This window comes from Caloenas nicobarica, chromosome 12, assembly GCF_036013445.1.
Source record: "Caloenas nicobarica isolate bCalNic1 chromosome 12, bCalNic1.hap1, whole genome shotgun sequence".
NCBI lineage: Eukaryota > Metazoa > Chordata > Aves > Columbiformes > Columbidae > Caloenas > Caloenas nicobarica.
Genome location: NC_088256.1, coordinates 1,724,802 through 1,739,887, shown reverse-complemented (window position 1 = coordinate 1,739,887; position 15,086 = coordinate 1,724,802). Strand labels below are relative to the sequence as shown.

Sequence of the window (15,086 nt, the reverse complement as noted above, 5' to 3'; positions counted from 1 at the left end):
TCCCACGCCTGACAGTGTTTGTGCCTTGGCAGGGGATCGGTGGTTGCACAATCTCTGTCCCCATGTTTTCCCCACTCCTATCTATCAGTAACTAGGACACCAACAGAAGCATCAGCTGGTCTGGTAGACAAAACCTGAGAAGCCAATTTGTTGCCTGGGTGCTGGTTGACGAGGGGATGGTTTGCACCTTGGCACTCCATGCAGGCCTCTTGCTCGCTCCATCACAGCATCTTCATGGTGACCAGATCCCCAGCGTGGTCAGGCTCGGGCAGGCTGGGCCGGGCATGGCTGCCGCCCTGCGCGTCCACCACAGCTCTGAGGGACCGCAGGGGCCCCTGCAGAGCTCCCAGATCTGACAGGATTGATGTGCAGCTGGCATCTTGTACAACGTGTTGTACGTTGGGGGTTGCAGACATCGGAGAGCCTTACAAATCTACAGCAACCCGCAAGACATGCATGTTAACACCCCAAATTGGCACCACCTTGCACGTCAACACATTCACGAGCAACTCCAGGAGCGCGGTCAGGCTGCTGGTCCGTGACACGGCGATGACCGGGATGCAGCTGTGCAATCCCTGCGCTGCCCCAGCTCTGCCCAGTCCCGCTGCAGCCTCAGCCACAGCTGGGGACGAGCTGAGCAGGGTCCTGACTGGGCTGTCCACTCACTGATGGCCCTCCTGTCCCCCAGGGGATTGCCAACACCAGCTTCCACATAGCAATTCAAACCCCGGGATGCTCAGATGTGCTCAGCGATGAGTGTAAGGCAATTCCTGGCTCCTGCCCTCCAGGACATTGCAGTCGCTCACCGTGTTCTACCAGCGCTTGGATGGCCCCATCATGACACATCCCATGCCAGGCCCAGCTCTCCTAACTCCAGAGCATCTTTCTCCTTAGGTTCCCTTTTCCTCCTGCTCATTTGGGACCTGCCCCTGCCCGAGGACCTCTGCACCTCCCAAACCAGCAGGCACCAGTTCCCACCAGCTGACTTGCCTCCTGCCCCACAGCAGCTGCATTCCCAGAGGCCACAGCCAGGCTTGCAGGTTCCTCCAACACGTGCAGCCGTTGCACAGGAACCCCCTTTGCCGGCTGTTGCACCTCTGTGGAGGCTGCCGACTTCGCATTTTCTCTGTGCATCGTCTCATTGCCCGTCCTTGTCACCAAGTGTAAACTGGTGTTGCTGTGCTGCACCAGACATCCACCCCAAATGTTGCCATCATCAGCAAACTCCATCTGGTTTGAAGAAGGAAGGAGGTCACAGACCTTGAATTAATTCCCTGTTGAGTAAAACATCAGAAAAGGCTAGAGAGGAAGCAGGGAGCATTTCATAGCTGTTGGCTGCTGATCACTTGCTGGCCTGATATTAGTAAATGTCCAGAGCATTCACAACAAGGACAGTAAAGCCCCACGTTGGCAGAGGATTCAGATGGAGCACCTCCTTTCCTGTGGCAGTCACCATAAGCCAGGTGAGAAAAAGAAAGCAGCAGGGCCAAGATTTGCCCATAAAAAAAAGTTTATTCCTTAAAAATACAATGTTCATCTGCAGTGACACTATTCAGAACATTTCTTCAGAAGGGTTTTCACCTGCCTCCAGTGTAGCAAGCCTCCAGTGTCAGGAGCAAGGAGAGGCAGCCCCACCTGCGAGCATCCCCGACCCGACAGAAGGTTCCCTTCACCCGTCCCCGCTGCCTGCACCCAACCAGCCGTGCTCGAGCCTTGCCAGCTGCTCCAGCCCTGGGAAGCCCCGGCTCCCAGGGCTCTCCCTGGAGACAGATGGTTTGGTACCTGCAGCAGCATCTCACTCACAGCCTCGCTGTCCAGGGAGCCCATCTGCAGAATGGATTTCTCCTGGTGGCAAAGAAAACATGAGGTTTCAGGGAAATCCCAGTCTCTCTGGAAGGGCCTTGGTAAAGAAAGCCTGGATAGGAGAAGAAGCAGGACCCAGGACTCATCTGGCCCTTATCTGCACTTACAGCACAGAGCCATTGCTCCACAGGTCCCGGCTCCGCTCCCTCCCGCTGCCCCACAGAACAACCTGCCTGCTCCACCATGAAACTGCAGCAAACGGTCTCAGCCGCTCCTCAGAGGAGCTCCACAGCCACACCAGCTCCCACAGGAGGGGTCTCCCGCTGGCCAGGATGGCCTGTCCAAACCACAACTCCCAGCTCACACCCTGCAGCCTATGCTTGGGAGCGCTGGGGCCTCACAAGCCTTTCTGCTGCATTGGCTTCCGCGTTTTGTACCAGCTCTGGTGCGGCCAGCAGGGCCAGGGCAGTGACCATCCCCCTGCACTGGGGAGGCCAAACCTCGAATCCTGGGCTCAGTTCTGGGCCCCTCAGGACAAGAAAGCCCGTGAGGTGCTGCAGCAAGTTGAGAGAAGGGAACGGAGCTGGGGAAGGGGCTGGAGCACAAGTGTGATGGGAGCGGCTGAGGGAGCTGGGGGTTCAGCTGGAGAACAGGAGCTGAGGGGAGACCTTCTGATCTCTGACCTGCCTGAAAGGAGCTTGGAGCATGGAGGGTGTTGGTCTCTTCTCCCAAGTAACAAGTGATGGGACAAGACAAAACAGCCTCAAGTTGCACCAGGGAAGTTTAAGGTTGGATCTTGTGAACAATTTCTTCCCCAAAGGGCTGTGGGGCATTGGAACAGGCTGCCCAGGGCAGTGGTGGAGTCACCATCCCTGGAGGGGTTGGACAGACAGAGATGAGGTTCTCAGGGACATGGGGCAGTGCCAGGGCTGGGTTAATGGTTGGACTCGATGATCTTAAAAGTTTTTTTCCAACCTAAACTATTCTATTATTCCATTATTTTATGTTCAATCCAGCCACTGCACCCCATTCATCCAGCCAACCTGCTCTGGATGCAGAGTCAAGGACAAGCCTTTCCTGACTCCATGGCTGCCCTCTGCGCTCCAAAACAGTCCAGTTTTCAGCAGTTTCTTTCCTCATTTTCCTAAGGAGAGGTCTCCGCTGAACACAGACCACCTGGCTGAACACAGTAACTGAAGGGACAGGAGGACAATGGTGACAAGTTCCTGCCTGGCACAACAGGCCCATCTCCCCTGTGACCATCCCACCTGCCCAGGCAGATGTGCGTAACGGGTACAAGGCTCTTCAAGCAGAACCAAACAATGATGAGGACAATTGTTGATCCAGCTTGGAGAAGTCACCATGGCTAAGACAGTCTACGCTCTGCATCACAACCACTTCCATAAAGAAAAAGAGACGGGTCATTGTCATAGGAGACTCCCTTTTGAGGGGAACAGAAAGCCCAGTAGACCGGACTCACTTCTTAGAGAAGTCTGCTGCCTCCCTGGAGCCAGAGTTAAAGATGTGAAACCTCCCTGCCCTGCTACAGCCCTCAGATTATTCTCTGTTATCAATTTTTCAGGTAGGTAGCAATGGATTTGCAACAAAAAGTCCAAGGGTGATCAAGAAAGACTTCAGAGCCTTGGGACGACAGGTCAAGGGCTCAGGAGCACAAGTAGCGTCCTCCTCTGTCCTTCCAGTTGCAGGGAATGGTGAGGGGAAAAAAGAGAAGGACCCAGCAGATCAATACCTGGCTCTCAGCCTGGTGTCACAGGCACAATTTGGGTTTTTTTGGATCATGGATCGGTTTAAACGACACCAGGCCTCCTGGTGACAGACAGGGTATGCCTGTTTCAAAAGGGGAAAAGGATCCTTGCACAGGAGTTTTCAGGGGTCATTGAAAGAGCATTAAACTAGATTCGAAGGGGGAAAGGGATAAAACCAGGCTCAGCAGAGACGAGCGCCAGGGCAGCGCACCAATGTTTGAAGGACAGGGTGCTAGCAAGGTCCTTCTGTCTGCTCCACAACGTGCTGAGTACGCTGGATCACACTGGAAATGTCCGTGTACTAATGCGCACAGCACCTTTGCCACCTCGGTGGGGCAGGGGACGGAGATCCATGTGGCAAAGACACAAAGGTTATTGATGTGTTAGAGACCAGGGAGACGCCTGAGAATGGTCACGTAGGAATTGGGGCTCCTCCCCTCAAAAAGGTGGCAAGATCAGTAGCCCAACTGAGGTGCATCTACCCCAACACACGCAGCATGGGCAACAAGCAGGAGGAGCTGGAAGCCAGCGTGCAGCGGGAAAACTATTATCTACTTGCCGTCATGGAAACCCAGTGGGCTGACTCGCACAACTGGAGTGCTGCATTGGATGGCTGGAATCTCCTCAGAATGGACAGGCAAGGAGAGGAGCTGGGTTTGACTGTCTAGAGCGTGACGATCCAACTGGCAGCTGGTCACGAGTGGTGCTCCCCCAGGCTCAGTACTGGGGCCAGTTCTTTTTAATCTCTTTATCGATGACCTGGACAAGGGGATCGAGTGCGCCCTCAGTAAGCTCCCAGACAACAAGTTGGGGGAGTGTTGATCTGCTTGAGGGTAGGAAGGCTCTACAGAGGGATCTGGACTGTCTGGATCGATGGGCCGAGGCATTTCACCCTACATCTTACTAACCTTCTGCAGAGGGTTGGGGAGGAGCCTGACATTCACTGAGAACATGAGGAACAGCCTTTGGGAAGATTCAGGAGGAGAAAAGTCTGTGCTGCTTGTAGCATTTCCAGAAGCTCAGTCTGCAAAGCAAAGCGGGTGGAGAACGTTGGTGGTAAGTCATTACTAAAACAGAGGTCTGATGTAGGTGCTCTGCTTCACCCAGACCAATAGAAAATTTTAAAAAATTATGTAAGAAATTATTTACAGAGTGACGCTGCAATTCACAGACCACCAGCAACACTGCCAGAATCACACTTGGCTCCTACAGACAATGCCTTCATCTTAGCTTAATTGTTAAATCATCAGTTGAGAAAATAGCAGAAAAAGAAACAATTGCTTGACTCAGAGAACTGAGACATCTAAATCCTCTTCTGTGTAAACATATCTCAGTTTTTAATCATAGAAATGTCTAAAAAAATGTCATTTTTTTTCCTTTTGGTGGTTCTACAAACCAGGAAATGTGTCTTTGTTGTTGCTTATGATGACAGTCTATGGCTGTTCCTACCAGTAAAAAGAAGGTTCAGAATGAGAGATTTGGGTGCACAAAACACATACAACATCGGCAAAACAGGTAGTCAACACGCTGTGCTTAAAAATATCAGACATGAACTTTTTTCACAAAATATATTGAACAGCACTTGCCCATTAACAAATAACTGAACAAAGAAGCTACAGAACTTGAAGTTTCTTCCATTGCTGCTCTGGACTTACAGTTTCACTTACACATTATCCCACCCGAGTCCGTGATGCGTGCAAGATTATCATAATGAACAGAGGTAAGAGGCACCCCAGGATTTCTTGGTGTACGTATCCTGCTGTTGTTTTCATCGGTAAGTCGAAGCTCAAGTCATTTTCAATCCATCAAAGCCACAAAACTTCCACCTTTTCTCTAGGCTGGCCCCAACCCCACTCAGCTCCTGCCTGAACGTGTTCTGAAGTCGAGTCATGAGAACTTCCACTTCCGCGGTGCAAATCTGTGAAAACAGAAGGAAAACATCACTAAAAACAAGGACACTTTTGGTTACAGAAGCCCTGTAATGACTGGCGATATTCAAGCTCAAACACCTTTAATTCCTAACATACACCTAGGCTTTCCCTAGATGTCCCGTCCAAATACTCATAGTAATAATCTTGGCACGGCACAAGTTGTGCAACTGCCACACTTCAGGGTGAGATGGCTGCAGATATATCAGACACTAGAAATAAGGGTAAAAGGACTGTCCTAATTTTTTGCACTGTGAAATGGAAGATAATGGATTAAAAACTCCCAAGCATTTTGGTAACTGAACAGCAAGTACTTTTACTACTGCTGCACAAATGGAGCTCTCAGCTACTGGGTATAGAAATCAAAACCAGGGGGAATTTATATTCACATTCTGTTCCTGCCCCTCACCAGACCAGAGCACTGTCACCCTGACACCTTCCAAGGTGACCGGTGGCACCTTTCTCCGGGAAGCCCTCCCTGCCGCAGCTTTTTAGCTTTTCTAACATGGCAAGCAGTCGGAAGCATAATGCGTTACATGGTTTGCTTATGCAGCTGAATCTTACTGCTAAAACCATTGGCAAAGTTACATGTTTTCCCAACGCTGTGCACCGTAAGAGCTGACACTAAAGCTTCTGGAGTGTTTTCCCAGGGCTGAAGCAGGGCATGTACCTGCCAGCATCTTTACCCAGCCACACACCACCTACACAATCTGCACCAAAAGTCAATCGCCCATAGGCAGGCAGGCCTGGAAATTTGACTGCTCAGGCATTTACTAGATATACTTAAAGTTCCGCAAGTGTAAAAACTTTAAAATGCTGCAAGTTAACAGCTTCAAAACATATAAGGAGTGCAAAGGTCACGTCCACCTGCAATGGTTTTCTTATTGCAACAGAAAAATTAAAACCTCATTTGTTATATTCACAAGAATTCAAGATAGCTTCTGCTGCGTATCTGGGACTGCTCTGACACATTCAGAACTCTCTCCGCACAACAACCTCATCCGCTTGCTGGTTAGGCAGAGCATTAGGATGTATTTTTGGACAAAAACATAGATATTTTCCAAGAGTGCAGAACAATGTGACATCCTTTGAACACGTCGTGTTAATCTACCACAGTCACTGTCTCTATTTTTAACTCCCTTTACAGTTTGCAGAGTTTGCAGCTCTGTAGTTGCAGCTCTGTAGAGTCTTCAGGTGCTTATTGACTGCACAGCTCAGTGGTGTTTCCTCCTGCTGAGGTTCCATTTTCACCGCCGCCGCAGTTTGACCTTTCTGTCATGTCAAGTCTGATCCCGCTTCATGGTCTCCAATACAATCCACAACTGGATTTTCCAGGAGATAATCTTGAGTCACTTCCCTAACCACGCTTCCAAACTCGTGTTGGACTCTGACCTTCCCAAGGAGGCATTACATTGTTCTTTTGATTCACTTTCTGTGTGTGCCAGCACGAATCACCATGTTCAGCTAGCACTTAGCTAGGGAGAAGAGGTTTTTACTTCCAGGCGTGCAGAGTAGACAACGAACACAGAAAGTCACTTTTAAACCTGCTTTAGTGCTTAGGTGCATTCCTCTGAAAGCCCTTTGGCAGTAAGCGCAGGTCCACAGTTTTCAAAATGTGCCCAGCACGTGATAAAGATTAAGAGCACCTGCTTTGCAAGATAGATTTACATTTGGTGGATGCACTTTTGTCATCATGCTGTTCTGCAATTGGGCAGAAACCACTGCCCAAGTTTTGAGAGAGATGGAGAACCAGTACAAGGTCAGCCTGGCGATGGGTTTGGTAAGACGTGAAACAGAGAGCGGACACCCCAGGAGAAGCATCATCTACACGGCCCAGCACCTGTGACGCACACAGTGCTACGGACAGTTTCTGTAAGGATTGTTTCATGGCTTCAGACCACCCTTGACCTTAATTTCTCCACTGTCTGTTGACCCGCTGGCCTTCTTGGTGAGACTGATGGGCAAGGAGCAGGGGAAAGATGTTCCTCCTCCTTTCCTGCTGGCAGCTCCAAGAAACGAGGTTCTGTTCTCAAGTGCTCCCCCACAACTCTTCCCCACCTCACACCCAAAGACCTGCTGAACCTTAAAAGCAACACCCCCAACACCGAGCTCCTGCAATAACAAAAGAGCTAAGACGGAACCTGAATGGGCAGACCTCCTTTCAAGAGACCAGGCACGCAAGACCCGTGATGTGTTTGCCTGAGTGTCAGCGAACGATAAAAGAGACTGATGCCATCGTCGAGGTTAAAAGATGCACTTTTCACAGGGCTTTTCTGCTAAGCTTATTGGAGAAACTTCCAGTAGCCCTTTCCTACACTGTAGCTTCCAAGGAAGAAGTGTCAGAAGTCCAAAGGATATGATGGTATTTCTTTAGAAGTTCCAAAGAAAAATATAGGCAGCTGTTTGCTTCATACATGAATTCAGAACTAGAACGAGAAGATAAATTATTAGATAGGTCTTAAAAGGGCTGGAGTGAGCCTGGAAAACACAGGCCAGCGAGCTGCGCTTCCTTCGAATGGGAAAAATTAAACAGTAAGTTCTAAGCAAAAGCAGCTGAAAAAGTTCCAGTCACAAGAGATGATTCCCATGCTGGGAAGTCTCCTGCTCCTGGGGCACTTTAAGGAAGACAACTGATGAACAGTATATTAGAGGAGTGAGATGGAATTTCCTTGAACCTTCAGCCACCTTTGCACAGTCCCTCCCCATTTACTCCCAAAAGGAGCCTGAAGCCAGCGATACACAGAAATACTGCAAGAAACAGCAGCTTCTTGTTGTACTAAGGAAAATGCATTAGCACTGCTCTTGTTATCGCCCTTCTTGACCCCTGCACTCAGGACTCAATCCCTCCACTTAGCACAGACCCCTGGAAGCAGGGACTGTGATTCAGTGCTTACACTTTTTTGCAGTATGAGGCCCTTGCACAGCATCCTCCTAAAAATTACTTCACTGACAGTATCAAAACGGAGACAGAAAAGGCTCAGTGAAGGGCTACAAGATCAGACATAGGGAAATCTTGGCTCAGAGACACGAAAACAATATGACTGTTCAGTTTATAGAGAATATATACAAACAGTGGCATGGCAGATGTTATAAGATAATAAACAGTATGCAAGAGGCCAGTTGTTTGCTCTTTTCCTTAGAGGTCATAAGGATAAGGGAAACAAAGGCGGTCAACTTAAACAGAATAAACAAAAATACATTTTAGATGGAGATTTTAAAGATGGAATTCACCACTGCAAAATACAGCTCATGTCAAAGGGTTTTCTTGACTTACGAGCAGGATTACACATGAACATCCACAGTAAGAACAACAAATTCAACTCTGTATTTGTTAACGTTACGCTGGATGAGGGCTATGGTAGAAGTTGGGTTGCTTTGAGCAACCTGACCTAGTGAAAGATGCCCCTGCCCATGGCAAGGGGGTGGACTACATGATCTTTAAAGGTCCCTCCTAACCCAAACGCTCCTGTGATTTTGAGAAAGTTCACCTTTTCCCTCATCCTCTTCCAGCAAATTATTCCAGTTAATACACACCAGTTCTTACTGTCCAACCCTCGCCCCATTCCCAGGGAAGGAGTGAAGCTCTTTTACACAGACCAAACACACTCGGGGTGCAAACACACCAACCAGGCTGGCTCAGGGACCTGGGAGGACCTGGGAGGACCTGGGAGGACCTGGGAGGACCTGGGAGGACCTGGGAGGACCTGGGAGGACCTGGGAGTGCTGGTACACCTACTTTGCTGTCCAGACGCTGCAGGTAGGAACAGATGTACTCTATGCTTGCTCCAAATGGGTGAACGTGAAGAAATGTTGAAATGATACCTGGGGAAAGGAACAGCACAAACATCATTCTCATGAGACAAGAGCCAGCTGAGAACACTAGCTCCCTGGCACTAGTGGTACAGCACACAGAGATCTAATTGGGTATTTTTGGTTTTAAGTACAGCGAGGTTTGGCTCGTAGGCTGCAAAGGAAACAACAAGTCACTAAGGCAGCTTGTGAGCACTTAAAACAGACTTTACCACTCTCATGCCTTGCCGAGTACCAGTAACATGCCCAGTGATGAACCACACTGAGATTATCATACCTGTGGGGACATTAAGGCCCGAGGAGAGGGAAAGCAGAGCTCTCCTCCAGCTGTACCAAAGGGCAATGAGCAGGAAAGGACAAAAGGCGAATGGGAAGAGCAGCAGCGGCATGTGTGTCTCATCCCAACAGTTTTGCAGCACTCAGTTAAATAGAGTAACCCAAGTTTGCGCCCTGTCACAAAGAGGCACCCTTCCAGCTCATGGCCAGGATTGTACATCAAAGACTGACTTGCATTTTCGACCATCGTGTGCAGAAAAAGGCTGTGCCTTTGGCTTTCCCCAAAGTCCCTTCCCCAGCTCATGATCTGGCACAAACAGACCCATCTGGATAAAAATAAATGATTTTTTGTTATTGTCAAATCAGATGTAGAGGGATGGCTAAGGAGAACTTGGCCGAGTGACAATGCACTGAAGAAAATGCCTTCTCCCATAAAGACAAGGACTTCTGTTCCTCCTTTTCCAATGCTGCAGAAAACCCCCAACTCCCCAGTGCTTTGGGCTGAAAAGTCATAGCATGCCATGTTAGGTTATTTTTCAATATTACTAGGAATAGGCAAGGGGAAAGGAAACAAAAAGGCTAGGAGATATGCCTGCACTGTAAATCAGAGGTCACCAATCCCTTAGTGAGCAGCACTTAAAAATGCTGGCGGTATTTCCCATCCCATTGAGCCCAGCCTTCTCTCCCTGCCACCCTTCTCCACTCTTCCTTCCTCTCTGGCTACAGGTTCTAAAGCCAAAAGAATTTCTCCCCATGGGATCCACAGCACACCATGCTTGACCTAACACTGTGCCTTACTGCTGTAGGGGCCACAAACATCGTCCACCCCAGGATACCCTAGAGCCATGAAGATGCTGAAGGGAGTGGAGCATCTCCCGTGTGAGGAAAGGCTGAGGAGCTGGGGCTCTGGAGCTGGAGGAGACTGAGGGCTGACCTCATTCATGGGGATCAATATGGAAAGGGGGAGTGTCAGGAGGATGGAGCCAGGCTCTTCTGGGTGACAACCAGTGATAGGACAAGAGGCAATGGGTACAAACTGGAACACAGGAGGCTCCACTTAAATATGAGAAGAAACTTCTTCCCAGTGAGGGTGCCAGAGCCTGGAGCAGGCTGCCCAGGGAGGTTGTGGAGTCTCCTTCTCTGCAGACATTCCAACCCGCCTGGACACCTTCCTGTGTAACCTCATCTGGGTGTTCCTGCTCCGGCGGGGGATTGGGCTGGATGAGCTTTCGAGGTTCCTTCCAATCCCTGACATTCTGGGATGCCGTGTGACACGCTGACTAAAGTCTTAGAGCCTGTGACACCACTCAGGACGCTGTAAGGTTGATCAGGCTCTAAATGAACAGAGACAGACCCTCCTCTGTAACTTACTGTAATACCTTCAGTGATGACTCTCAGAAGAGCAACTTGCACTCCAGTACGTGCTGACTGGGACTGTCACCACACACCAGCCCCATTTGCACGTGTGTGGTTTGGACTGAGAGGTGCACGCGCAAGACTTGCACGTGAGCAATGCACAAGGTGGAACCCTGACCCCACCAAAGCTCGAGGCCTCCCTTGGTTCTGGGACTCCCATCTCCATCAGCATAACCAAAGGAACAAGAGGTGGCCAGCGGGAGCTGCGAGGCCACCTTGAAGAAGTCCAACTCAATTCGAGTCTCCAGCATCGTCACCAAGCCCATCAAAAGAACTCACCAACTAACAGAACTTCGCGTTCAGATTTCACAGGACTGTTGCTCAATGTCTTCTCAACCGGACATTCCTTCTCCTGGCTGCACGCACAAACTCTGGATGTACTGCTCTCCTGCAAAAACACCACAGGGCCCATTCCATGCACCAGCAGCACAGCAAACACACATCAAGCAGAAGCTCAGTCAGACTCGACAGTCTGTATTTTTGCTTTCCTGTTTCTGTGAGTCATTGCATTCATCACATTGCTGCATCTACTGATTATTTTGCAAAATGCTTCCAACGAAGCAGAGCTACGTTCACGCTGCTGCGTCTCAATTATCAAGTTAGATTCAAAGCCCATGAAGTTAAGCAAGATGCCACAATACACACTATCAGCCCTGTTCACAGGTATGGTGTCTGCTCTAGAAGGACCTTATTTTATATAATAAAAGAAAAAACAGACTAGAAAGGAAGCCTTGCAGTGACTAATTCAGATACAGAAGTTTATTTTCCAGATGCCTAAGCTGAGGCAATATGATTAACAAAGTGCCCAATGGCTGCAAAGGGTTTAGGATCAGACTGTCCTTGATTTGAATTTGTGGTACTGAATCAAAACAATATTTTGCATAATTTATTATCCCCACAGTAAACACAAGACTGCTAGTGATGCAAAGACTTGGTGGATGCACTAAAAGCAGGACTTTCCTTTCTTCCTAAGTTTTATGCGGAATTCCAGTGATCTGAGAGCTACAGACAGCTGTAATTGGAAACAGCCTCCAGCCACCAGTGAAAAGGACTGGACTTGGGCCAACAACAAAGACAGAATTAAATAGTCCCTTGGGTTTGCTTAACTTCTTATGCCAGTGAAATTCTCAACTACACGGGACTGAGACTGTGCAGTCCTGGCCCAAGCAGGCTGCAGTTTGCTTCCACAGGAGAAAGTAAAGGTCCGCACCATGGAAAGTAAAGGTCTACACCAACTTTGAAAAATTGCTCATTTTACAATGAGGTGTCACTACTTCCCTTGGTAAGATATTCTAACTAAAGTAGCAGAAACACAGACTTACATTGCCTTGACAATCAACTGCATCTCTCTCCTTGTCCTCTTCATCTGCTATGCTTTGCTATATAGAGGTAAAGAAAAGGAAAGGTTACTGATGATAGTCTGTTATTTCTGTTCCGTGACATCAGGCGCTGAAGATTACTGCGATACAAAGCCAGTTTTAGTTATTAGAAAGCCATTTATTATCTTCCCTAGCCCATGGCACAAGAAGGTAGGGCTAAAGATTGAAAATCTGAGATAAGATCAAGTATTTGGCTCTATGGCCCTCAGCGAGAAGTGCTGCCTAATGTTTCTTGTCTACCCTGTATAATTGTGCCTGCACTATACAGAAGAGGATCAAGCAAGTTTAGATTCCTGCATGGGTCCACAATCAAAAGACAGAGTGGATCACACTTGAGAAAAAACAGTATGTATTTATGTTTAGAATAAATCCAGCAAGCATGAGTATATTATAACACTGACAAAAACATTCAATTCAATAGTGTTTTATGGAAGTCAGATGAAAACATGTCTCTAAAATACAAATCTAAAAATCAATGTTTGATAATCGAGACCATTTTTTCTTAACATTTAAAGCTCAGGTTGCAGAAAAACACATTTCAGCTGCCATAACCACTGTACACTATAAAATGAAAGTTAATACAGTTTCTTATGTGGATTGTCTCATGGGTGCATGAAGCCATCAGCAAGTTCATTACTGGCATATGTCTTCCAATTTGGCAGGTAATTTTTTCTGCCTTTCCAAAGACAACTGCTCCTAAGCTGGGGCTAGGTACCTTCTACATTCTGTCCTTTACTGCGCTCATGATGGACCACAAAATCCACAGACTGCATTTACTACCGAAAATAAGGAAGCACTGGGGTGGCACGTACCTGCTCCTTCAGGTTTTCTAATAGTGTCTCCATTTTTAGTTTTTCTTCTCTCACTTTTTCTAGCTCAGCTTCTCTCTTTTTGTATTCATCTTGTACTTTCAAAAGATGCTGGAAGAGAAAAGAAACTCAATTCTTAACTTGCCTATCACCTCTTACTATTTTAAAGAATATAAAATTATTAAGGGCTTTTCCATGAAGACCAGACAGACCGTATTCAGAACAATTAAAAGGTTAAGTATACAACAACAAGAAATCTTTTCTACAATGTACCTTAGAAACATCTTTGCCTATTAGCATACAGAAAAAGCATGACTTTGTAAACATGAGGCTGTAATTCCATCATCATCAAACCTCCTCTGTCCCTGAAATAAGGCACGTATTATGCACTTGACTGCTGGCCTGACCCACAGTAACGTTAATTCTTCCTCTCCCCCCATCCGGGTCACGCTGTGGCCATGCAAACAGCGCATGAGAAAGAGCAGCACAGAAACAAGCCAGGGCACTCACCCTAAAGTCTTCTTTATCTCTATATCTCTAGTTCCACATTAATACAGAGGTGTCTTGCAATTTAAGAAAATACTCTGAAACTGCTACTAGGTAAGGAGATTCGCACTGTTACCTGCACAATTTCACACTGCAGAAAAACACGACGGCTGCTCCCAGCCCGGGCATCAGCCCAGCAGCGCAACAAACTCCCCAGCGAGGCGTGTGGCCCCTGCACCAGCAAAGCTCAGGAGAAAGGCTGGGTGGTGAATCCCAGCCCACATCTCAGAGGTGAGCAGAAGGAAACTCTCTAGCCCAACCTGGCGTCTATCAAGGAGAACCAAATTGTGGTTGTGGATATAACAGTGTGCTTTCAGAGCAAATATGTACACCTTTGAGTGCATCCATAGGGAAAGCAGATGAGCACCAAAACAACCAACAAACCAACACAGGCAACAGAGGAAGAGTATGATTGATCCCCCATCAGAGCCAGCAAAACCAGAAAACTGCCAACAGCACCGTGCCTCCCAGAAACGGGCAAGATCAAGTCACCAGGAGGAGACGAGCTCAAACGCTAATATGGCAAAGGCACTAGCCTAGCAGCTCGCCTAGGTCAAACCAGGATACATAAATATATATTCCAGTGAATGCTTTCTTCCATGCTTAAAATACCGCTAATGAGATGTTTACTTTAATATTTTTCTCCCTTAACTAGAAGAAAAAAAAAATTCATAATCCTATTCATTAATAGCTACAAAACAAACAGCATCTTTTTTCAACAAGGCAGCTCCTCCAGAGTCTTCTCCCAACACCATTCATCCTGGTAGCGATGTAAAGAGAAACCTGACCTGCCTGACACCTGCGAGAAGGGAATTCTGGTACGTCCTACAATTCCTGCCATGTCCTCCCACACTGAAAGCTGACAGTGACGACAGAAGGCTTTTCCTGCCAGCTCCAGCATCACAAACACCAGTTCTGTCAGTTCAGATGTCAGGTTCACCCAGAGAAGGACCACAGCCTTCACAGCATTGCTGCAGGTTCTTATTTTAACAAGTGCTTACCTGAACTATTACATGCTCTATATGCTTGGTTATCAGTCTGGCTTAATATCCCAAGGACTCAAACCACTCTAGATTCGGCCCAGGGAAATCCCAAAGAACAATACATGCCCTACACATTTCCATGAGAACAAAAGCTCAGTGAAGTTCAGAAGTTCAAAGCAAGCTTGGGATTTCCCACTTTCTTGCTTGTGCTGGTAACTGGGATCTCACCCAGTTATGGAGACTCAGACTCAGTACTTCAGAAGTCACAGTGTGGTCAAGCAGAGAGGACACAAGGAATCCATGAAGTACAGATTGTTTCCAATTGACTTATCAGTTCATACACAATCACTGTTCTGAATGCTTGGTTGTT

General features: G+C 47.8%; 1 protein-coding gene across 8 annotated transcripts in view; it reads right to left on the bottom strand.

Annotated features, from left to right (window-relative positions):
- Positions 1-1,536: 1,536 nt before the first annotated feature.
- ENOX2 (ecto-NOX disulfide-thiol exchanger 2) overlaps positions 1,537-15,086 on the bottom strand; it is a 66,082-nt gene continuing 52,532 nt past the window's right edge. For 5 of the 8 annotated variants that reach the window (XM_065643493.1, XM_065643490.1, XM_065643491.1 and 2 more), the window contains exons 11-15: positions 13,191-13,298; positions 12,322-12,378; positions 11,279-11,387; positions 9,234-9,319; positions 4,613-5,487 (exon numbers count right to left, since the gene is read on the bottom strand). In XM_065643493.1, coding sequence (XP_065499565.1) covers positions 5,356-5,487; positions 9,234-9,319; positions 11,279-11,387; positions 12,322-12,378; positions 13,191-13,298 — 492 coding nt within the window. In that variant the 3' untranslated portion in view covers positions 4,613-5,355. The other 3 variants (XR_010606889.1, XR_010606890.1, XR_010606888.1) reach the window with 3 other exon arrangements.